The 23966-nt window shown below is 43.0% G+C and overlaps 1 protein-coding gene across 12 annotated transcripts in view; it reads right to left on the bottom strand.

Moving 5' to 3' along the window:
• The window catches only part of RHBDD1 (rhomboid domain containing 1), a 175546-nt gene that overhangs the window by 99719 nt on the left and 51861 nt on the right, over nucleotides 1-23966 (bottom strand). For 10 of the 12 annotated variants that reach the window (XR_006205735.1, XR_006205736.1, XR_006205734.1 and 7 more), the window contains exons 4-5: nucleotides 8492-8613; nucleotides 4873-4929 (exon numbers count right to left, since the gene is read on the bottom strand). Coding sequence is in view for 9 of the 12 variants with exons in the window: in XM_042950349.1 (XP_042806283.1) it covers nucleotides 4873-4929; nucleotides 8492-8613 (179 nt within the window). In the remaining 3 variants the exon portion in view is untranslated. The remainder of the gene's footprint in view (nucleotides 1-4872; nucleotides 4930-8491; nucleotides 8614-23966) is intronic. The other 2 variants (XM_042950347.1, XM_042950350.1) reach the window with 1 other exon arrangement.

Here is a 23966-nt window from a genome sequence, read left to right as displayed (position 1 = left end):
TAACTAGCTGTATGACTTTAGTCAAATTACTTAACATTCCTAAACTTCAATTTCCCAGCTGTCACACAAGACCTTAGGACTAGGGAATCTACAATAGTTTAAGACATGCATGTCTGTGCACAAGTATATTCTTATTATTCTCTTTGTCCAGAGGAACATTCCTGTTACTTTTGGGGATTTAACAAATCAACCAGGAGAAAGGCCTTTTTTCCTCTACCGATGCCTAGTGTTAGGGGCCACGTTCTCTGCCAAGTAGAGGGGATAAAGTCAACAGAAGTGAGAAATCACAATGGGAGAGAGGACCAAAATGGGTCTTCCTGTCCAACCCACCTCTTCCGAGTTACACGGGCCAATAAAGCTCTTATAATTAAATCAGTGTAAGCTGGTCGCCATAACCAACAGATGAAAGGAATCAATGCTCTTCCAAATGAGTATATTTATCAGCTTAGTCAGTAACTACTCATTGCACTTATCTTTAGGTGAGTCCACAGACAGAGGGAGGTGAGCTGGCACTCCCCAACACCTGTTCCTCTCCTGCACCAAGATCACAGTTGTAACATTTTAAGCATTCAAATTAGCAAAGGCAAAAGCCTCAGAAGTGAAATCTTTTCTTGGGGCAGCAACAGTATTCACTTCTATGGTTCCCAAGTCTATGTAAACCCAATCACCTAAGCCTATGATTTTTGTTCTTGATTTCATTAAAACCACCTGGGTAGTTAAGAAAAAAAAAGTCCAATTCCCTGTATCTGTCCTCATTCTGATTTAATTTGTCTTGGATGAATTCAAGGCCTGGATATACTGTAAAAACTCTTCAGGTGCTTCATATGTATAGCCAGGATTGATAATCATGATCCAAACCTTTATAACTACATCAAACACAGAGCTTGAATGTAACTCCAATAGTATCACTCCACTGATTAAATCCTCCAGTGGCACTCTGACACATTCTGGATAATCTCAAACAGGCTCTTTAGTAAAAGCCTGATAAGCCCTTTCTTCCCATTGTTTTGCTTAACTTCTACTTATTAATTCAAGACCCATTCTCCACTTCCTCTGAATAACCTCCACCAACTGCAATCTTACTCCTCCTTCTCAGGCTGCACACTGAATGTATCACGCTAATACTGTTGAAATGGATTTCTACCTCTGCTAGAAAGGAGTAACTGGACCTGAACTAGCCCTTCCACCATACTCAAGTAGAAAACTGGAGAAAATATATGAAACAAATAGACATTTTGAAATACAACAGACATTGTATAACAGGCAATACAAGATTTTGAGCCTTGAGAGAAAGGAAATAGGCCTGTAGGTGCTTCCCGGACTATGGTACAGGGAAAGGAGACATGAGCAGGTGCAGCAGGGTCCTCGTGATGAGCTGACATTTGCAGGGCAGAGTATAGCAAAGGAGAAAACTAAATGTACAGAAAAACCTTCAGAAATCTGCATGGGTCCTCTGGAGATTTGGCTGAATTATTAAGCCAGGCATGTGTGGGTGAAATACCATGAGACCAAGGAAAGAATGATGAAGATCTACAAGTTGACCAATTCCCAGAGCTCAGCCAGGGCTGGAAGATCTCTGCTTCCCAACCAACCAGAACAGAGAGCCCTTGCTGAACAAAGGCCATTCAGGAGAGACCCCAGAAAAGTGATACCTTCAGTTGTAGCACAGAATTAACCATAGAATAAGAGTTATTTTAGACTCACCTTAAAGAACTTAAAAACAAGTGCCAGAGGGATCAAACTGATCATCAAGAAACTTAACTGTGTGTCAGAACAAAGTTTAGTTTTCTCTGAAATAAGACAAATTCAACACCGCAAAATACACAATGTCTAGTATCCAATCAAAACTTACCAGACAAACAAAAATTGTGACCCACAACCAGGAGAAAAATCAGTGTGTATTGTAGCAGCTATATATATATATATATATATATATATATATATATATTACATATATATTTATTTATGAGGGGGAGAGAGAGAGAGAGGAGGCACAATTAGGAGCCAGGGACTTTGAACGTAAATATTATATCTATGCTCGGGATTTAAAGAAAAACATGAATATAATGAGAGAAGACATGAAAGACAGAGAAGAGAATGAAATAGGACTTCCAGAGCTGAAAAATACAATATGTGCGTGGAAAAATTCACTAGACAGGACTGACAGCAAACTCGACCTTGTGGAAGAATCTGAACACACAGCAATAGAAACCATCCAAACTGAAGTCCCCACGTACCCAATTACACAGAGTCTCAGATTTTTGTAAGACAAAATGAAGCGATGCAACATTGCTGTGACTGGAAATCAGAAAAGGTGGGGGATGTTCTTTAGTAAAAAAGCTGGAAAAATGGATTACCAAGAGATCTGAACTAGAAGGAAACGTTTAAGAGAATTCTTGAGGCAGAAGGGAAATGATAAAAGATGGAAATTCGTATCTACATAAAAGGAGTCTCCTATTTTTGTGAAGTAACTCGCACAAGCCCTGGGCCCATCTCTGAGCTAAGTATGTGATGAACAGACCCAAGCGGGGATTAAAAACAAAAAAAAAAAAACAGGGGCACCTTAGTGGCTCAGTCAGTTAAGCATCCGACTATTGATTTTGGGTCAGGCCATGATCCCAGGGCTGTAAGATCGTGGCCCATACTGAGCTCTGTGCTGAGCCTTGAACCTGCTCAAGTCTCTCTCTCTCTTTCTCTTTCTCTCTCCCCCCTTCTGCCCCTCCCCCTCTCATGCACTCTCTCCACTCTCTCTCAAAATAAAGAAATAAATATATTTTTTATTTAAAAATTTTAAAAAAATGCAAAGGCTTTAAAAACTGAACTGCTACATAACCTGCCACACAAATATCAAATTAACCCACGAGAGGTACATGCATGAGAATGGATCAAATAGCACAGGAGAAGATCTGAAAACTGAATTGACATTGGATTCTAATCACCCACAGAAGGAGAGACAGAATTTGTGTTCTAAACCTGAAGAGGGTGACTGCCTGCACAAACAAAAATGTCAATATTTTATAGACGATGTTCACAGGATCTGGAATCTCACAATAGTCAAAAAAGTCACCGTCAAAATTACTGGAAATCCCAAACTAAAACAAAATGGAAGATAGTGACTAATGCTCAGGATTAGAAGACAATCAACAGATGTCAGCCCCATGAGCAGACTCAGAGATTGGAATTACCAGACAGACTTTAAAGATGATCCAATGACCAATGACCATGCTCCATGAGATAAAGTGAACACTCTTGAAATGAATGGAAAGATAGTTTTCAGCAGAGATAGAAACCACAAAAGAGAACCAAATGGGAAGAGCAGACGTGGTATTGTTAAAAGCCGCTGGGTGGGTTCAATAGCAGAATGGAGAGTACAGAGGAAAGAGACCATGAACTTGAAGATAAATCAGCAAAAATTATCCAAGGTGCAGAACACAAAGGGAAGAAGATTGGGGGGGAAAAAAAGGAGCCTGAAGGGCTTCAGGAACACTATCAAAATGTTTAGATTTCATGTCATTAAAGTCTCAGGAAGAGAGGAGAAAGCAACTGGAGAAAAAACATTTGTATAACTAATATCTGAAATCCTCCCAGATTCAGTGAAAGACAAAATATGTGAGGCAAAAACTGACCAAATTAAAGGGAGATCCAGATAGTTCTATAATCACACTTGGAGATTTTAACCCCCTTCTCTGCACTGACAGAAAACTTAGAGGTTAGCAGGATCAGTAAGATATGGAAAATTGGAGATATGTATGTATGTATGTGTGTATATATATATGTATATATATATATACACATATATTATACATATATGTATACATATATATATACATATATATATACATATATATATGTATATATATATACATATATATGTATATACAGATATATATATAATATATATACATATTTATATATATATATATATATATATCTTCACACACAGACACGTTAATATATATATAATTCTCTGTACCTATATTATTTAAGTCAGGGGTCAAAAAGCTACAAATGTGGTCCAAATACAACCCACTGTCTATTTTTGTAAGTCAGGTTTCACTCATTTGTTTATGAATTGTCTCTGGCTGCTTTCATGCTACAAGGACAAGTTGTGACAGAGACCATGTGACCATCAAAGCTTTTGGAGTCTAAAACGTTAGCTATCTGGCCCCTCACAGAAAAGGTTGCCGACCCCAGATTTAAGCTACAAAGTTCTCCAGTGGAATGACTCTAAAAGAGACCTAGACATCCACAGCTATGGTTTCTTTAACACCTGTCTGCAGGAACTGGCCCCAGGCACTACAGGGGGGCCTCCCCAGCACGGCACACGAGGGCCTTAGTCTGAAACAGGTCATGTGCTTTAACAGGAAGTGCTTTCTACATATTTGTAAACCATTTAGAAAAAATATACTCTCTTCTTTAAGTCACATGGTATTAACTATTAGAGGAACGCCTACCTTAGCCTCTTAGGGTAGGCATGATTCCTCCTGAATGTGCAGGTAGGGTGGACTGTGGAGAAGAGTGGATCTGAAACTAACTTGTAACACTCAGTGGGCAGTGTGGACTTGTAGACTGAGAATCCAGTACTAGACCCGGATCTAGTATGAACCTTCCCGTGCCTGAGAGACCTCATACCAATCATACAATATTCTCAGGCCAGAGTCACCTCCTTCCCCAGCCTTCCTTACCAATTCACCCAAATATGCTCCCTGGGCTCTGGCTCCATCTAGCTTCCAGGCATGATGGTGGCTCAAGTACATACCTGCGGACACTACTCTACAACAGCACAAGCTAGTGTCACCTTAAGGCAGCTCTGTGGTGGCAAACACTGTCATTTTTAAAAATCAAATGTATTCAATGAAATAAAGTGCTTACCTGAACTATTAAAGTAGTACTGCTGTCCTGGGTAATGAACAGGGGAGGGAAAATTGCCTAAATATGAAGGAAAACAGACATTTTAATTATAGCCATAAGGCTTCCCCCACCCCAGCTTTACGGAGTTCTGATTAACAAATTAAAAAACTGCATGTATTTGGGTTGTACAACATTAGTTTTTAAAAGGTATATAACATGATGATTTAATATACATATACATATGACATGACTGCTACAATCAAGTTAATTAACACCTATCACCTCACAATGGTGTGTTACCATTTTGTGTGTGTGTGTGTGTGTGTGTGAACATAAGATCTACTGTCAGTAAATTCCAAGTATACAATACGGTGTTATTAACTATAGTCACCACACTGTACCTTAGAGCCCCATAATTTATTCATCTTCTAACTAGAAGTTTGTACCCTTTGACGAACATCTCCCCATTTCTCTCATGTCCCTAGACCTTGGCAACCACTGTTCTACTATCTGATTCTAGGAGTTCAACTTTTTTAGATTCCACATATAAGTGAAATCATATAGCATTTGTCTTTCTCTCTCTGGCTTATTTCACTTAGCATAATGTCTTCTCGGTTCATCCACGTTGTCCCAAACAACAGGATCTCTTTCTTCTTTATAGCAGACTAATTACATTACACGTGCGCGTGCACACATACACACACACACACACGCACACACACACACACACTCCACATCTTTACCCATTTATCTGATGGACAGTCACCCTACCGTGGCTATTGGGAATGACGCTGTAACGAGCACAGGAATGCGAATATCTCTTTCGAGACACTGATTTCATTTCGTTTGGATATCTACTCACAAGTGGGATTGCTATATCATAAGGTGTTCTATTTTTAATTCTTTGAGGAACCTCCATACTGGCTGTACCAGTTTACATTCTCACCAACAGCACACAAGGGCTTCCTTTTCTCCACATCCTCCACCGATGAGTATTATCTCTTGTCTTTTTGATAATAGCCATCCTCACACTTCCCCATTTCGATCTGCATCACAAAGTGACAGTAACCAAAAAGGTACTGGCATAAAAACAGCCACCTCAACCAATGGAACAGAACAGCCATAAGGCTTTAACTGATGATCTTGCCAACAATTCGGAGGTTCTTTATAACAAAGCCAAGGTCATTTCAAGTGATTTCTAACCAACTGTTAAAATAAACTCCCTTCTGTCTGGGCCTAGCCCTATCGGGAACAGAATATGGGAAACGCTCTACAGTTCCTTAGAGGTTCTAGAGGTTCTAGAGGTTCCTGTTGACCTAAGAGGGTCTCTACCTCTAAAATAAGCCTGGGCTTAGAGGCTCCTGTACAAGTGGAGATGGTCTGGTGTCCAGAGAACCTGCTGCCAGAAGACTGTTGGGGGAGCCATGGTTCTTACCCTTCTAAAGGGCCTTTCCCCTTCCTTGTCCCTAACAGGGCCATAGGACAGTCAATTCAGCACTACTGAAGGGAGGCGGTGTGGGGAGTAACAGGCAGGCACAACTTCAGTGTGATGCTCCTTCTCCAGAAGTTATCAGGCAGATGCACTTGGCTATTTTCCACAGGGCTCTTGGGTCACCTCAATTCTCAGGTCACCCTAGATCTTTCTCTGGCTTCACCGGAAAAAAGGCAGAGAGATTATAGGCTATTTGTAAATAGCACTGAATGTTTGTTTCAACTTTTAGTATCTAATTTTCTATTGTATTACTTTGAAAACAACATGATGTAAAAAAAAAAAAAAAATAGGTCGCCCAGAACATAGGCAAAGTTTCAAGAAGGAAAACGAAGAGTTGAAATGGTGTAATTGTGGGGAAAAATCCTCTTTAAAATCAAAACTCTTCCCTAAATTCTGCAAGAAAGCTTTACAAACCACTTCAACTTCAGATACACATAGAAAATGAGACAAAACATGGGTGCCTGGCTGGCTCAGTGGGTAGGGCATGCGACTCCTGATCTTGGGCATATGAGTTTGAGCCCCAAGTTGGGTGTGGAAGTTACTTAAAAATAAAATCTTTAAAAAAAAAAATGAAACAAAACATTAAACTCACAAGAAACATTCCTTTTCCCTTATCAGTACTAAGGCGCATTTGGGCAACAAAGCTCATTACTGGATTTCCATAATTAAGTTGTATCAAAAATATAATGAAACTGGACATTTTCAATAAATGCAATTCCCGCTGTCTCCTCCAAGCACACACACTGGAAACACAGTAATAAGCAAACGTAGGGAAATGGGAATCCGTTTAGATGCAACACAGCCTGTAAAAATCATCTGAAAGTGAACACAACCCGCTAATAAAGACAGCAGTGCAGTGCCTGGAAAGCTTTCTAATATCATGAATATTATATGGTTCTCAAGAATACCAGTCATCGGCACAAAGTGTGAAAACAAATTATTTATGGTTCAAGGAAAGGTAAAATAGTCTCAGAAGATTTCTTATGAATAAAAGATGAAATATTGGAACTCATATGGTCTATAAAACAAGTGTCTGCAAAATAGTTTTCCTATAAGTCAAACACAGTATAGCATTTTAAATTAAGAGGGCTAAAAAATTCATATATTCTAAATAAAATAAAGTATTTTCATTAAGCATCAATTTGACAGGAAAAAAAGCCAGAAAAACAAAAACAAAAACAAAACAACAACAAAAAAAACCCCCAAACTTTTATAGGCAGAAGCCACGCTTTAAGCCATAGCACACTTGATTTGGCCACGCATGAATATGCATCTCACCCACCAAGAACCTAGGGGTCATTCTGAATTCTTGCAAATACTGGCCTGCACTTCGGTTCAGATTTTTCTTTTTTAACTTTGCCTTGCACATATATTAATTTGGGGAATATTACAGAAGAATGCATTATTTTAAATCCATTTTAGGGGTGCCTGGGTGGTTCAGTCAGTTAAGCGTCTGACTTCAGCTCAGGTCATGATCTCAAGGTTCATGAGTTCAAGCCCCGCATCGGACTCTGTGCTGACAGCTCAGAGCCTGGAGCCTGCTTTCAGGTTCTGTGTCTCCCTCTCTCTCACCTCCCCTGCTTGTGTTCTGTCTCTCTCTCTCAAGAATAAATAAAAAACGTTAAAACATTTTTTAAATTAAAAAAATCTATTTTAGTTCTCTGCATTTTCAAGAAAATCGCGGTTTTCTGTGAGTTCCCTCAATGCTGCAGGTAAAAATACCACAATTTGTTCCCTAAGAAAGCTTCTGGTTCACAATTTGGGTTTGCAGACTCCTCTGGAGCAGTGTGGGGCACATGTGCAGCCGGTGTTTGGCCTCTTGGTTTTAAAAAGAGCCTATTCGGGGGGCGCCTGGGTGGCTCAGTCGGTTGAGCATCCGACTTCAGCTCGGGTCATGATCTTACAGTCTGTGAGTTTGAGCCCCGCGTCGGGCTCTGTGCTGACGGCTCAGAGCCCGGGGCCTGCTTCGGATTCTGTGTCTCCCTCTCTCTCTGACCCTCCCCCGTTCATGCTCTGTCTCTCTCTCAAAAATAAATAAACGTTAAAAAAAAAAAAATTAAAAAGAGCCTATACGGTAATTCCTAAGCTGAACCACAGGGAAACTTGGGGTGGCTTCTGTTTCCATTAAAATTAAGATGAACTTCCAACCTGTTGTCAGGCCAAGGGTGTTTTGTTCTGTACCTGCACACATTTCCATGATTTTCTTCAGAGGCCCAACAGTGTACATTAGTCCGACGAGAATCCCGGCCAGATGCCCAGCGAAAGAAGCCCTGGGAGAGAAGGAGACCCTTTGTGAGTATTTGCTCTGCCACTGATTAGACACATTCTGTCTTCTCATTAGGCCGGTGCATGTCAATTAGTCACAGTCTGCAGGCTATGCCCCCCCCCCACGTCCTTTACGCTGAGCAGCATTTAACTCTGTCCAAAGAACGCTTCCTACCTTAAAAAAAAGTACAATGAATAATAACCACCACATGTTTAAGATGCAGTTTCCCCTCCTTGACCAAGAGAAGGGGGCTGGCTCCTTCACAGCAGTGGAAGCATTTTGTCAAGACAAACCCATCTGTTTCTTCCAGTTTTTCTCTGTGGCTCTTATCCCAAAACATAAATGAAATCCGTTTTCTCTGAATTACATCTCAAATTATTCAGGCATTGTGAGGCCCCATATCTCCCCGTGTAGCACAGCCGATTGCGGATTTTCATACACCACCGACGAGTGAGGCAAAGAGCAGGAGCAACCCGGCAGAGGAAACGGAGATGTCCACACCCCTTCCCCTAAAGTTGTCTTCATGTGTACCTTTCAGGCCCTTAGCAAAGAGACAAAAATGTAAACGTCGAGCTTGAAAGATGAGATAGGGCATTAAATTGGTTCCATTCTTTTTTTTTCTTAATTTTTAAAAAATGTTTTATTTATTTTTGAGACAGAGAGAGACAGAGCATGAGCAGGGGAGGGGCAGAGAGAGAGGGAGACACAGAATCCGAAGCAGGCTCCAGGCGCTGAGCTGTCAGCACAGAGCCCGATGTGGGGCTTGAACCCACAAACCGGGAGATCACGACCTGAGCCGAAGTTGGACGCCCAACTGACTGAGCCACCCAGGCGCCCCTGGTTCCATTCTTCTTAAAGTACCATCTAAGACTGGCAATTACTATTAAGTGACACAGCAAGCCGCAGCTAAATCTTTGTTGAATGAGTAAAAGAATAAACAAAGGTCACCTAGCTGTCTCCCTCCCTCCCACACCCCCACCCCTGCTCTTGCTCTCAGTGCATCCCACACTCTGCCATCAGCTGTTCTAGAATGGTGGGTTAGCCATGTCACAGCCATCCAGTGAAGCTCACTGACTCGTCTGCTTCCAGAGCACTCCAGCCCACAGCCAAGGCATCCCAGCACTCGGCCTCGCTCATCCCTTGTCCCCACTCTCATGGCCCACTAAGTCCATCACTGCACCCACCACCAGACCCCCACGTGCTCAAAGGTGACCACAGGTTGAGCTGAATGGCAGGCACCCCTTTCGTAAAAATCGTGTCCCTCCTTCCTTCCACTGTCTTCCCTCAGCAATGCTGCTTCTGCCTTTACTATAGCATGGACTCGGCCTACTGGGGAGGGAAGTGTTAACTACACATTGGCCCGGCTGTCTCTCTCTCTGTCTCTGTCTCTCTCTCTCGCTCTCTCACAAATTCTCTGAGGGCACCAATGATGTCTTCTTATTCATCTTTTATGCTACATTAGAAACCCAAAACAAACAAACGGTCAAGTGTATGAATATTTCCACGGCTTAGGGAAGTGACCTTCATTCCAGAAAGTTACTCAGGAGCCAGATGTAAACTCCAAGAGCACAGTGATTTCTGTCGTTTCCACATATGTATGACACACTCCTAGGGCCATGCCTGGCACTGGAAGACACTGGGATGTGGGTTGAATGAACGATTCAAGTGTCCCAGGACACCAGGAGGCAAGTTAAACCCATTATATCTTCAACTCAGAGTGCACCCCCTGAGCCACGGCGGTGATGGAGCTGAGGGGCTGACGTTTACTCCCCTACAGCAGACCTAGACTCAAAGCCAACACACGTTGCCTACCTCAGCAGCAACCAAGAGGGCAAAGGCCCTGGAAAATCACAGACAAAACAGCCACAAGTCATTTTCACCGTCTTAGAGCTAGCGAGAAGACTTGTTAGGTCCCAGGAAAAGAAGAGACCATGGAAGGCTTCGGAGAAAAGACCAGAGGAAGCCGTCTACAGGCAGGATGGCACTGATGTTTGTTCCAGGAGCTAATTCACTCCCACCGTTGCCCGAAAAAGCTCCTGCCACGTGCACACGCACTGTCACAATGCGTGTGTGTCTGCATGCATGCACATACACGCTCACCCCCCCCACCCCCACAACCATCCCTTCAAGAGAGCTATTATCTTCATCAGATAGATTTACCTACAATATGTGCAACCTGATAATAAAAACATAGGATCAGACGCTCGGGTTCCATTTTTAGGGGAAGAAGAGCATGAGCTATGCTTTTCCTGAGCTTTTCCAAAAAAAATAAAATTGTGCTTATTTTGTTCTATTTTTAGGCTACATAAAACCCTTCAAATAGTTCTAGGAATGGCAGAGAAAGTGGTAGTTTGAGGGATACAAAGGAGAGGCCAGAAACAATTTTTTAAAAATAGTAACCTCGATTTCACAGAGAAGAAAATTGCATCGACATTTTTTAACTTTTTAACCCAATCTTCACGGTGAATCATATAGATACAAAATAACACGGGAGAAAATTTCAATTTAGAACTCCAACCTATTAAACAATCAATCCTGAACCTCATTTACAATTTAGAGTACAATGCAGTGAAATGAATTTCTTATCTCTCTAAATGAGTTTGCAGAAGTTTGAATTATAATCTAATTGTCCTCATGTAATTGCGAATAACTGGGGATGGAAAGCTGGCAGACCAGAGACCATATTGCACCATCATCCGACATTCCGCATTTTCACACAAGTCCCATCTCAAAACCCTGGCTGTCCTTACCATTTAAGCTCTATACGGGTGTTCATCTCTTAAAATAAGAGATGATGATCATCTCAATCAAAACTGAGGATTTTGCAACATAACACACACAAAAAGGGACATGCCACACAGGAAAGGAAACCTAGGCTCATTTTGAGAGGCAGTTACCCTTCTCCATGCCGTCGGTAACCATCTGACAGACCGCCTCCCCCTCCCTCGAAGGGACACCCGTGTCCTGAGAGAGGAAATGGACCCGTGGACAGGAAATGGGGCTGGAGACGTGTCTCCTTCCCAGCAGGCAGGGCGCCCAGTCCTAGCACCTGGGCACTTTGCCCCTGCCCCTGGGGGTGCTGCGGGGCCACAAGGAGGCCCTGGGCTTTGGCGGAAGCCAGTTAACAGCTTCAGAAGCAGACCGCGTTATGATCATAACTATATACATGAAACAGACGTTTTGATGCCTGCGTTGTCCGAGGAAGCCCATGGTTTCATAGCATCTGTCCACGAAGTATGTGCTCTACTCCATTCTTAGTCACCCCCACAGGCTGATGCCCCACGTGGCAGGCTCCTAGGAACATGGCTTCTTCTGGGCCTGATTAGGTCTTAGGCTGGGACTGAGGATTTGGTGATGGCCTGCCACCTTCCATCCCAATTCAAAGTAATTCTCTGGGACAGGACCACCCTCTTCAACCCGTGATGTTCAATACCCGTGATGTTACCAGCGCAGTAAACAGTCTGACACTAGCACTCAACAAATTTCTGGAGGAATGGAGCAGTGGAATTAAAACTGCATAAAAAGTGCCCATTTCTGATATACGTTACAATTGCATTCTGAAAACACAAGTTAGGCACGGTCACCAATTAACAATTGTTTTAATATCACATCTCATCCAGAGAGAAAATGATTAAACACAACGCCCTCCCCATCCTGCATACTTAGACAATGTATTACACAAAACACCCTCTCGATTAACAAAACAGCAACACCAAACCTATTATTATATCCCAGAATTGGTCACTGAGAAGCTTTATTTCTTCTGATAGCTCAGTAGTGACTCCCTTTAGAAAGCATAACAGCTATAATCAAACACCGACTGATGGCAAGGTACAGTCACAGAGGCCAGGCGCATTGCTGCCATGTCCAGTCACACGGGTCGTGCACCACGCAAACAGACTATGATGAGAAGAAATATCATTTGTCTGGGGTCTCAGGCGTTTCGCAAAGATCCAATATTCAAATTCAGATCATCACGTCTCAACTTCGCGGAAAGCACCCATGTAATTTCATTCCAGTTGGGGCCTATATCTTAATCCAGTAGTTCTTAAGCTTGTTCAGGTTCTAAGCCCCTTTCAACGTCTGATGAAAGCCACAAATCCTGTCTGCAGGAAAATTACACATACACAAAATGTCACCTATAATTTTAAGAAGTTCACGGATGGTTTGAATTCCATCCAGGGACCTCCGGTTAAAGACCCTTGCCTGAAGTGAAAATAATTCATCACAAATGGGAGAATTTCAAACACTAGCCCCAAGTCTAAACATTTCGTTTGTACTCAAATCCTAAGACAGGGGCAGCCTTTTGTTTGGATTACTTAGGTTTATTAACACGCCCCGTCTCTTGGCTGTGCTGCTGCTCTGTCGTGGTGTAACCTACTCCTAGATTCAATTTCCTCCCTGCCCAAATCCGACTCTTAGTCATTCTTCCAGCTGAAGCCTGAGAGTAAGAAATTCTGCTACTCTCTGTATGTCCGAAAAGATCTTTCATTTCAGCCTCCCATCTGTCCAGAGGTACAGCATCAACCACTGCTGCTAAAAAATCTAAGTCGGACTGTCCTTCACCTGTCTTTTCAGATTTTCTCTTTATTTTGGATACACTGCCATTAATACCACAATCACTCCAGTTGTACAACCCTGAAAAATCATTATCGTTTTGTACAACCCTGAAAAATCATTAGCCATTACTGTTTGTCCTATAGACCTCCAGAGATGCAGCGCTGACACAGAATTGGGGCTCAACTTGTGTTTGTGGGGAAAAAAAAAACTAAAAAAACACAAAAAATATTGAAAGGTTAAAAAATCAAATCGCCGTTGGTGCACATTACTTATAAGGGATAGTGACGGTAATTGTGGACCAAAACTAAGATGAAGATATTCCTGTGTGTTATATGTCAAATGTATTTCCATAAGGCTGGGAAGAAGATGATTGTGGATTTCAGTTATGCAAACTATATGCAGATATTATTAACAACAGTACAGAGGGTTCTTTCCAATCATGCCGGCATAAACTGCTTCTCACTCCTTTGAGAGGTGACTTAGAAGGTTGAGCTAAGTGGTTATGCAAAATGTTCATGCTCCCATGTGCCACTGTTAAGGAATCAAAAGCCTAAGCTATGATTGAAAGCTGTGACAAGCTATAAAGGTCCTCCTCTGCTAAGTGGCAAATTCTTTCCACAGCTGAAGAAGCTGCCATCTCAGGCATAGCTCAGAAAGCAGAAAATGTATTACTCTAAGACATAATCTCCCGGTGTGTGCAGAGCAAACGACCTCATTAAGGACGTAGCTTGATGGAGACACAGTGTTAGACAAGGCAAGAGGACACGGTAAGGTAAGAGGCGGTCAGCTAGAAGGGGGCTGCTGTAGCACGTGTTCCAGAATTTCCTCCTGTAAAAGCAGTCTGTACCAGGCTGGAACTGCATTTAACAGAAGTTCTTAATTGTTTGGGGCTCTTAATGAACGATCCTAATAAACTGACCTAACAGCAGCAAGGTGTGGCAAGAGGTTTTCAGGTTTTTGAACATTCATGCCACTAGGGAAGACCTTGGTAGGACTGCTTCTTCCCAAGATAAACTGTTCTTAAACTGTTTGGTTTCTGTCCTGGATGCTTTCTTCAACCACTACTCCAGTACGTGTCTTTGGCAATGGCAATTTGGGAGAGACTTGGTCTATACGTTCTTTCTCTTCACCACATTCCCCGGCACCTCCTTCCTGCCACTGTTGGCTGCAGAAGTAAGAACCAGTCCTCTTCCAATATTATATTCCCTCCCAAGGGAGGCACTGAAATATTGGCCACGTAACCACTCTAATATCCATGTGCGTTTATTAAACATGGCACCAACCTCGGGCCTGGGGCTGGGAGCTGACCACTGACATTTACTTGAGTCCTAGACAAACATGATCTAGACAGAAACAAGAGTGCTTTTTGAAAAGGGATGAAAAGTCTCTCTTACAAAAGGGCTTCCAAGATAATAGATGATGCCCAGCCATTGGTTCTTGGTCCCATGGCCCTCAGCCTGGAAGCAAGATAACTTCATGAGCTGATTCAAGAGGGTAGCATTCATTCATTCATCAAATATGTACTGACTATTGCATAAATAAGACAAACACGGTCACGGCCTCGCGGAGCTTACAATCTGGTGGGGGCACACACACTCTCTAACTGCGAACTGTTTCAATGTAAGGAAGCAACTCTACTTTCCCTAGAGTAGTCTGGGATGGCTCCTTAAGTGACATTTAAAGTGACATCCATAGCATTTGGAGCTTGTATGCCCCGAGGGGAGGAAGGAAGCTTCACACAGGGAAAAGCACACAAGTAGGGGCTGTGAGGCTGGGAAGAACCTGGTGTGTTTTATGGCTGGAACATAGTGAGTTAGCGAGTGAGCATGAGGACATCCTACAGCATGAGATGAATTTGGAAAGGGGCGCAAACGCCAGATCTTATAAGCCATATGTGCCAAGGGGAGGAATTTAGGTTGTTTCCTGAGTACACCGGGAGGCCACAGGAGAATTTTTTTTTTCAATATGTGAAATTTATTGTCAAATTGGTTTCCATACAACACCCAGTGCTCATCCCAAAAGGTGCCCTCCTCAATACCCATCACCCACCCTCCCCTCCTTCCCACCCCTCGTCAACCCTCAGTTTGTTCTCAGTTTTTAAGAGTCTCTTACGCTTTGGCTCTCTCGCACTCTAACCTCTTTTTTTTTTTTTTTTTTTCCTTCCCCTCCCCCATGGGTTTCTGTTAAGTTTCTCAAGATCCACATAAGAGTGAAACCATATGGTATCTGTCTTTCTCTGTATGGTTTATTTCACTTAGCATCACACTCTCCAGTTCCATCCACGTTGCTACAAAAGGCCATATTTCATTCTTTCTCATTGCCATGTAGTATTCCATTGTGTATATAAACCACAATTTCTTTATCCATTCATCAGTTGATGGACATTTAGGCTCTTTCCACAATTTGGCTATTGTTGAGAGTGCTGCTATAAACATTGGGGTACAAGTGCCCCTATGCATCAGTACTCCACAGGAGAATTTTAAATGGGAGAATTTTTCACAATGATCTATTCTGTCCAGTGGGAGAGCAGAATCTACAGAGGCAAGAGCCAGCGTAGGAGACTAGTAAGGAGGCTCATGTAGCTCAGATGAAGAATGAGGGCAGCTTGGAAGACGGTGGTAGCAGCAAAGGTGGGGAGAAGTGAGTGGCATCTATTCTGGCAGCAGAGATGAAAGAACTTGCAGTGGACTCCATGTAGGGGGTGCAGGAAGGGGAGAAATCTAGGCTGCTGCCTTGTGCAACAAGACGGACAGTGAAAGCCTTGGGGCACCTGGGTGGCTCAGTTGGTTAAGCGTCTGACTGTGGCTCAGGTCACGATCTCGCGGTTCATGGGTTCGAGCCCCACGTCAGGCTCTGTGCTGACAGCTCAGAGCCTGGAGCTTCAGATTCTGTGTCTCCCTCTCGCTCTCTGCCTCTCCCTCGCTTGCACTCTCTCTTAATACTAAACAAACATTTAAAAAAATTAAAAAAAAAAAAAAGGATGGACAGCAGAACCCTTTACTGGGATATGGGAAACTGGGAAGAGGAGAGGGCAGGGTGGATAGAGTTCAAAGCTCAGTATTGATGTGTTTCGGGACAGACGCCTGCAAGACAACTAAATAGAGGCAAGTAGTACAGTATTCAGTAGGAAGCTGGGAACCAAGTTGGAAACTGAGTGTAAGAATAATTCAAAATACTGCTCCAGGATATTTCATGTTACTTGACTTCTAGAATATTTGTATATACTAGGACGACAATATATCTTTATGTATATAACATAAGACACATTATAGACACACAAATATACATATATGTATCTAAAAATAAGATTTAAAGAAGGTACTGTACATTAAAACAGCAACAGATAATGGGGGGGGGGGGAGGAGCAGGGAGTAACATCTTCCTTTCTATTTTCCAAACTTCTTATAATAGTGTTTTAGTAATTGCATTTTTTTTTTCAAATACAAAGGGAACAGAATTTGGCGAGGCCCTCATTTAAAGAACGGCATTTCTCTCACCAGTGTGGTGGATAAATCTAAATGTTTTTGTTGTTGTGAGGGTAAATCGTCAAGAATGTTCTCTCCCATGTGGCACAGGCAAATGTTTTCAGATAGCACTCCAGATGAAAATCTGTAGCTTTGCGGTATTACGAAGTTTCTTTAGAATCTGTCGTTGTTACTCAGATTTTCAAAACGAAATGAAAGGTGTGCCAAATTAACTGAAAGCAACAGGTCGGTTTTATTTTGCACGCGACATAAGCAAACAACGATTCCCCTTCACCCCACACACTTAATTGGGGCACAGACGTTACAGAGTCCGTCCATGCGATTCTAGAAGTGAGGCCTGTGCTCCTTTGCTCGCCAGACACCTCACAGGACCAGACGTATCCTACAGCTTCCTTTCCCTGGTTTTCCAAATTCACTATTGAGTAGCTTCCATTTGCCCAAACTCTCTCCCTCTTCTCTGCACCATCCCACATGCACCCCGGCCCCTGGGATCATCTAAGAAAGTGCTTGAGAACAGGGGAAACTGGAGTTCTATCACCTGGGGCTGAATCCTGGCTGTGACACCTTTGGGACCAACGTGCACCCACCTGCACTGGCTCTCCCCACTGGCACTGTCTTAGTTCAGGCCTCTCCCTGGCTCCGTCCCCCTTGCTCTGCTCCAGCCTGGCTCACCATTGTGCAAGCACTCTCTCTAACAAGCCAGCCTCGCCCCAATCCTTAAGCCTCTTGGTAGCTCCCCAGTGTTTCTAGAATAAAACACAAGCTAGCCTTGTTACATCCTTCACGTGGCTCCAGCTGCCTCTCAGCCTTCGCTCTCCACTGCCAGCCCGCAGCTCGACCACACCCAAGCTCGAGCCATTTGCAAAAGCCTCGCTTTCACCCTTCCCAACTTTGTATGCAATATTGCCTTCACCCGGCTAAGCCCTAGCAAAACGCTCCTGGCCAGCACGTTCCTGCAGGACAGGGTAGGGTCTGCGGCTCCTCTGTATTTTCCTGGCACCCAGATCTTTCCTCGTCTGCTGATTTCTCTGCCATCACCCTGCTGCTTAATCTAGTGGCTCTCAACCCTATTATACCCGATGCCCCCTTAAACTCAAACAGTCTGCAAGGCTCCATCTTCTTGAAATAAAATTTATAAACAATCACAATTACACACATACTTCTTAAGACACAGACACATACACACACACAATTTCAACTCAACGTTATAATGCTCTGGCTGTAAAATAAAGATTTTTAACAAGCAATGCAACAAAATCATAGGAATTATTTGCATAGGATACTACCAGAAGACACATAAAATGGTCCTTTGCTTGCCCCTACGTATGGAATCTGCATGAAGGTGAAAATAGTATATGCAGGCAGATACAGATGGGCTTTTTGTGACTCAAACACCACGTGCAGGGTTCCATCGGTGACATGATTTTATGTGACGATAAATAACTTTTGACTCCAAAAAAAGCAAAGTACAATCTTCCCTTAAGTTACATTTACAATTTTCCTGGAAAAGTCATTGTATATTAAATCCATGCCAAAAAAAAAAAAAAAAGCAAACACACACACACACACACACACACACAACTTTGTGTTTATATGAAAAGCACAACTAGGTTTTAGGCTCGGATAATCATAAACAGCTTATTCACCTACATAAATGTCCTTCCAACAGATTTGGGGATGGGAGAGTTATGCAGGATCATTCTGGTTGGAGGGCACTGTCCTGCATGGTGCAGGGCGATTAGTACCTCTGGCCCCTGCATACCCAATGCCAGCAGCACCGCTAATCATTATAATAACAAAAAACAACCCTGCCAATTTCCAAAGTCCTTCCTGGGGACCGAAGCCACCTATCCCAGTGGAAAACCACTGGCTTAGTACACAGCAAATGCTTATTAAATGTTTGTGGAATTGATAACCTTTAATCATTAGGCCTCAAAAATCTTTCTTTTCAAAGTACTTCCCATGTGACTATACTATGCACAAATTCCAAGGATTCCAAGTAAATCTACAACATATTGAACTGATACGCAAGCAAACTTCCCACCACGACTGAAATGCACATGGGGAGTAAGAATATTTGAAAGAGGCCATGATCACTTCCACATTGCACTGTGGCAGAATAAATGCAACTTGGCACGTGAAAAATGCTTTGCCATCTGCTATTACTATAGACAGAAATATTTCTGGATACCACATGAATGATTATTTGCACATCACCTCCACAAGTAAATATAAAATGAAAGAGAAGTTGGATTGTTTATAGCCTGATTGTAACATGTGCTACTGTTATGAAGCAAATGGATGTTCCTGTGAGCTCAGCCTTATGGAGGGGTTTTCAGAAGCAGTGTGATTCCTAGAAATCCCATGGTAGGGGGGCAGCTCTCTGAGGTTGTAGGAAGAGACCAGCATCAGTGACCCCGATTAATAGGAGTCATCACAGGGATACACAAGGAAAAAGGGTGGCAGGGTGGGGTGCTTGGGAGGCTCAGTCAGCTGAGCATCCGACTCTCGATTCTGGCACAGGTCATGATCTTCATGGGTTCAAGCCCCATACTGGGATTCATGCTGACAGTATGGAGCCTGCTTGGAATTTTCTGTCTCTCTCTCTCAAAATAAATAAATAAATAAACTTAAAACTTAAAAAAAAAAAGTTACAGCTCCGTGGACTCCACCCCCAGAAATTCTTCAAAATTTCCTTAGAGTGGGATGCTGACATCATTTTGTTCGGTTTTTCTTTTTTTTTGGTTTTGTTAATTCCCTAGGTGATTTTAATGTGTTGAGGTCCACTGATCTCAAGCCAGAGTTCAAATTCTAATGGTGAGATTACACCTACATCGTAGGCCAATAAGAAAAACATTTTGAGTCTAGGCAAGCCTCTTTACCCTACAAATTACCCCATAGAAGTGACATCTGTTTCCCTTCTTGGTAAGTGGGCCTTAATATATTCTACTATAATGCTGCAAGAGAGTAAGTATAACTTCGAAAATTCATGCAAGGAAACATGTGAGCTCACTTCAAAAGATTTACAAGTTCTTTGAACTTATAAAAACCTGGTAATTCAGCTAGTGTGCCCACATATCCAAGAAAGTGATATACACATGGCCGAAGGTAACCAACAGGAAAGAGTTAAGGTGATCCCCGAATCCCTAGATCCAACACAAAGACTGGGAAACAAAACTGGATCACAGTGTTAGCCTCTAATTTCAGAAAAACTAAATTCCACTTGTGGTTAAATCTGGTCTAAATCGAAATTCTGACTAATGAATGCCCCACCTACTACATGACTCAGAGACCTGGGTGTGCCATTGATATCACAGACTGCTTCTGTAGCAGCTTTGTTGGTATGCCTGGAAGGCAGAGTTTATGCTAAACATGAGCACAGAACCACGGGCAACACAGTTCTGAAAATGCCTATTAGAGGAGAATCTGTTTAAGCAAAGCAACCTGCTAGGCTGAGCATCTGTGGAAGCCACGAGACCCACAAGAGCTCATCTCAGGGCACTGTCAGTGTCAAAGAAATGGTCCCACCTCCAACGGAGGCCCAAGGTGGGGAGATATTCCCTCATCTCCCTTCCTTGCAGCTGTACACAGGCATAGGACCTATACTTGGCCAGTGAGACAGATCTCATCTTGAGAATCTTATGATGAGAGTCCAGGGAAGCAATGTTCCAGTTCCATCCAGTTCTCTCAGGTGTTTCCAGCACAGTGCTTCAGTATTCTCAACAATTCTACAAGATATCGGACAGCCTTCTGATCAGTCCTTTTGTGGTTAAGCTTGCCAGAGTTGATTCATGTTTTCAACCAAGAATCCCAATTGGGGGGTTCCAGGTGTATATATGGAATCTGAGGCGATAAGTGGCTCTATTTTCTCTAGAATCGCCACTAGCCCTAGGACGATGGAAGGTCGGAGCTTTTGGTCAACTCTGCCACCAGGTAGGTGAGCTTCTGCATGTGGAGAATGAAGGTGTGGTGGACAGATTCCAAGATGGGCCCTGATGATACCTGATTGCTGGTCTTCACCCCTTTTACAATCCTTTCTTCCTGCGCATGGGTGGGACCTGCGACTTCCTTCCAAACAGAATAGAGCGTGCCACTTCCACGATTGCGTTACATAAGATCGTAACTTCTGCCTTACAAGCAGAAGACTCTTTTTTGCGCCCTTTGATGAAGGAAGCTGCCATACTGTGAGCTAACCCGTGGAGAGAATCCAGTGGCGAGGGACTGAGGATGCCCCTGGCTGACAGGCGACAGCAAAGCCCTTGGTCCAACAACCCACAAGGAACTGTGCTCTTTGATGAACCACACGGCTTGGAAGCAGATCCTTCCATGTCAAGCCTTCAGATGAGATCTTAGTGCTGGCTGACACCTTTGCTGCAGTCTTGTGAGAAATCCTGAAGCCAGAGACCCAGATAAGCCATGCCCAGCCTCCTGCTGCACAAACACCATGAAATAACAGATACGTGCTCTTTTAAGCCACCACACTTGATACGGTTTATTACATAGCAATAAATAACTAACACAGAAGCCAACACAGGAAAAGAAATAGAGCCAGGAGATGGAGACAAAATCCTAACACACCTTGTCCACACCTCCAAATCCTACCACATCTGATGCCTCTGAAGCCCTGGCCTGCACCACCGGAAATTCTAATCATGTAAGCCAACAGAGGTCCTTTTCTTTGATCAAGTTAGTTTCAGCTGGGCTTCTTTAAAATGTAACCGGAAGAATCTCAACAACAAAAGTGTCCGAGGATGACAGAAGCGAGGTAGAACCAGCAGATCTCAAAGTCTGAAGGGGAGTTCTGCCAGACGCTCTTTCAGTTCCGGCATAAGCTAAGGCTCCAGGTGGGATAGGGGACTTGATGATTCTAACGAAAGAGTCAAAAACGTGTCACGTACACTGAAGAATTATTAACCCAGATGGTCAAGTCACCAAATCAATTCTCAGAACCTCCGCCCTGGTATCAAGATACAGGTCCATTCCTCATGTGTGGAAGATAATAAAAGTAATCTTGCAAGACTTAAAAGAGAAAAAATACATATAAAAGTATTCCATATAATGCCTGCCCTATTGTAGGTGTGAAGCAAGAGGTGAGGAAAAAATTCAAACATCTCATTTTTTTAACTGAGGAACACTATTTACCACCTCTACGAAAGAGCTCTGTGAAGTTCACGGAGACTTTACTCAGTAAGTGTTAGCACAGACTTCCAGGGGGTTGCAGGACTCGGGTGGCACTGGAAGACTTTGGGAAGCTCTGACTAGCTTCAGTGATTCTCAGGAGCCCTGACTCAGGGGCCCTGACGTGGTGGCAGCTCTCCCAGGGAGCCGGATGCTGATTTCAGGACTTTCCCTGTGGTATCTCTCGTTTTCCCAGACAGCCCATAAGACGGGTACTATTATTGGTCCCATTTTACAGATGAGGACTTGAGATTCAGAGAGAAGTAAAACCAAGGGCCAAGCTTACAGAGAGCGAGGAGAAAGCGTGAGCGGCACTCAATAAATGTGTATTGAAAGGAAGACTCAGGAATGTATCCATCCCAAGGATCCCCACCTCCCTGATGGACACACTTTCTGCTTGTCTTTGCCTCAGACTCGGCACATCTGAGGAAGTTTGACTAGGAAGTATAACCTGCAGTGAGGAGCCTGAGACTCCGACAGAAGCATGAGTAGGAACCATGTCATTGTTCATGTGACACAAGTCTAACAATACCATGGGTCACTTCTGAGCCACAAAGCACTTGTGAAAAAATCAAATAATCTACTCTGATTTCTAACTTACAATCCTCAACAAGTTTTTTTTTTCTTTCAAAAAACCAGTGCATGCCTTCTTCAAATCTACTAAAAGCTTTATTGCACCAGGTGATTTCAATCTCGTTTACTGTTTTCTAAGCTCTTTCGCTGCCCATTCCCCCATCCAATCTTCTTTCCACCATGGATTCTGAGCTGGACCGTAAGAAATTCTATTGAAATTAATAGGCAAAAATCTACGAAATCCAGATTGAACGGGGACCTTGAGCCATCATTAAAGACGAAGTCCTGTGAAGATCTTGGAACACCATGGAACGCATGCGGAACACCTTCCTCATCAGTTAGGCCGTCCGCCTCCGCCCGCACGGGGAACGACGGTGCTGATGAAGCTTTCCAGACTGAATACGCAGAATGAGTCAGTCGGCAGCACTTGAAATACCATTACAAACAATGTGTGTCAAACCGTGTATAATCAGCACGCTCAAGACGCTTGATAGCAATCACTGGCAGTGTACTCAGAGACACTGGGGTGGAATTTATAAATTTTAAATGAACTTTTGCCATTTCTTACATCAAATCTTCAAAATGACTGCTACAATGCAAAAAAGCTTCAAACTTCCTGTTGCAAGCCAGGTATATTCACCATCCCCCTGTCTACTACCCAACTGTGACTCTCGGTTCTCTGTGGCCATGACTCAGTCAGTGCCCACTCCCTGCAAATACACCTTAAATCTTTTGCCACGACCTGAGAAGCTCAGATCAGAGATGTGATAACTTCCAGAACATGAATAATACCGCTGTGACTAGTATGAAATACCTGACTGAGGAAAACAAAACAGTCATAACGATGATGACGAAGAACATTTTTCTGCCTTCAGAAAAAGCCACGGTTCTCGATAGGCAAGAGGAAGCGTGGCCCTCAGGACTGGACATTCCATCCAGCCTTTTTACACAAACAAGGTTTGCTCTGTCACACCTTTAAAAAAACAAACAAACCGGGGACAGGAAGATCAGGGGAAAAATGAGTTCTGAGTAATGAGTCTGTGAGAAATGTGGCTAAGAGTCATAATAATCTATGACCCTTACTTTTTCACACAATTAGACTCTTGAAGGGGGGGGGTTTCCTAAGCGAACTATCTTCTGCATCCTAGAACTCTAGCCTCATTTCTCATTCAGCAGCTTGCAGGAGGGAAGAAAAGGGAAGGAGGCCACCGTGAGTCACCATCAAGTTAGATAAAGCAGAAACCCAGTTCACCATAAGTACAGAGGTAGTATCTACGGCGAAATGACTTTAAGGGGATTCTCCAAAGCAAAATGCAAAAAAACAAAACAAAACAAAACACCAAAAAACATTAGTAACAGCAGATTTCCATCAACACTGCACTACACTGGTTATTAGTAAAAAGATGGATCGGATAGTGTTCATTTTTAATTCATAGACTCTACTTGTATATTCAGTACAAAAAGAGCACTGCAAGTTTATAAAGTCATTTTTCTGCCGCCCGCGTAAGTACTGAATTATTTAAAGCTCATTTGAAAAACACACACACACACCTGACAGTTT

Source organism: Panthera leo, chromosome C1, assembly GCF_018350215.1.
Source record: "Panthera leo isolate Ple1 chromosome C1, P.leo_Ple1_pat1.1, whole genome shotgun sequence".
NCBI classification, from domain to species: Eukaryota; Metazoa; Chordata; class Mammalia; order Carnivora; family Felidae; genus Panthera; species Panthera leo.
Note: the sequence above shows the minus strand (reverse complement) of the source record. Positions and strands in the feature narration are given on the sequence as shown.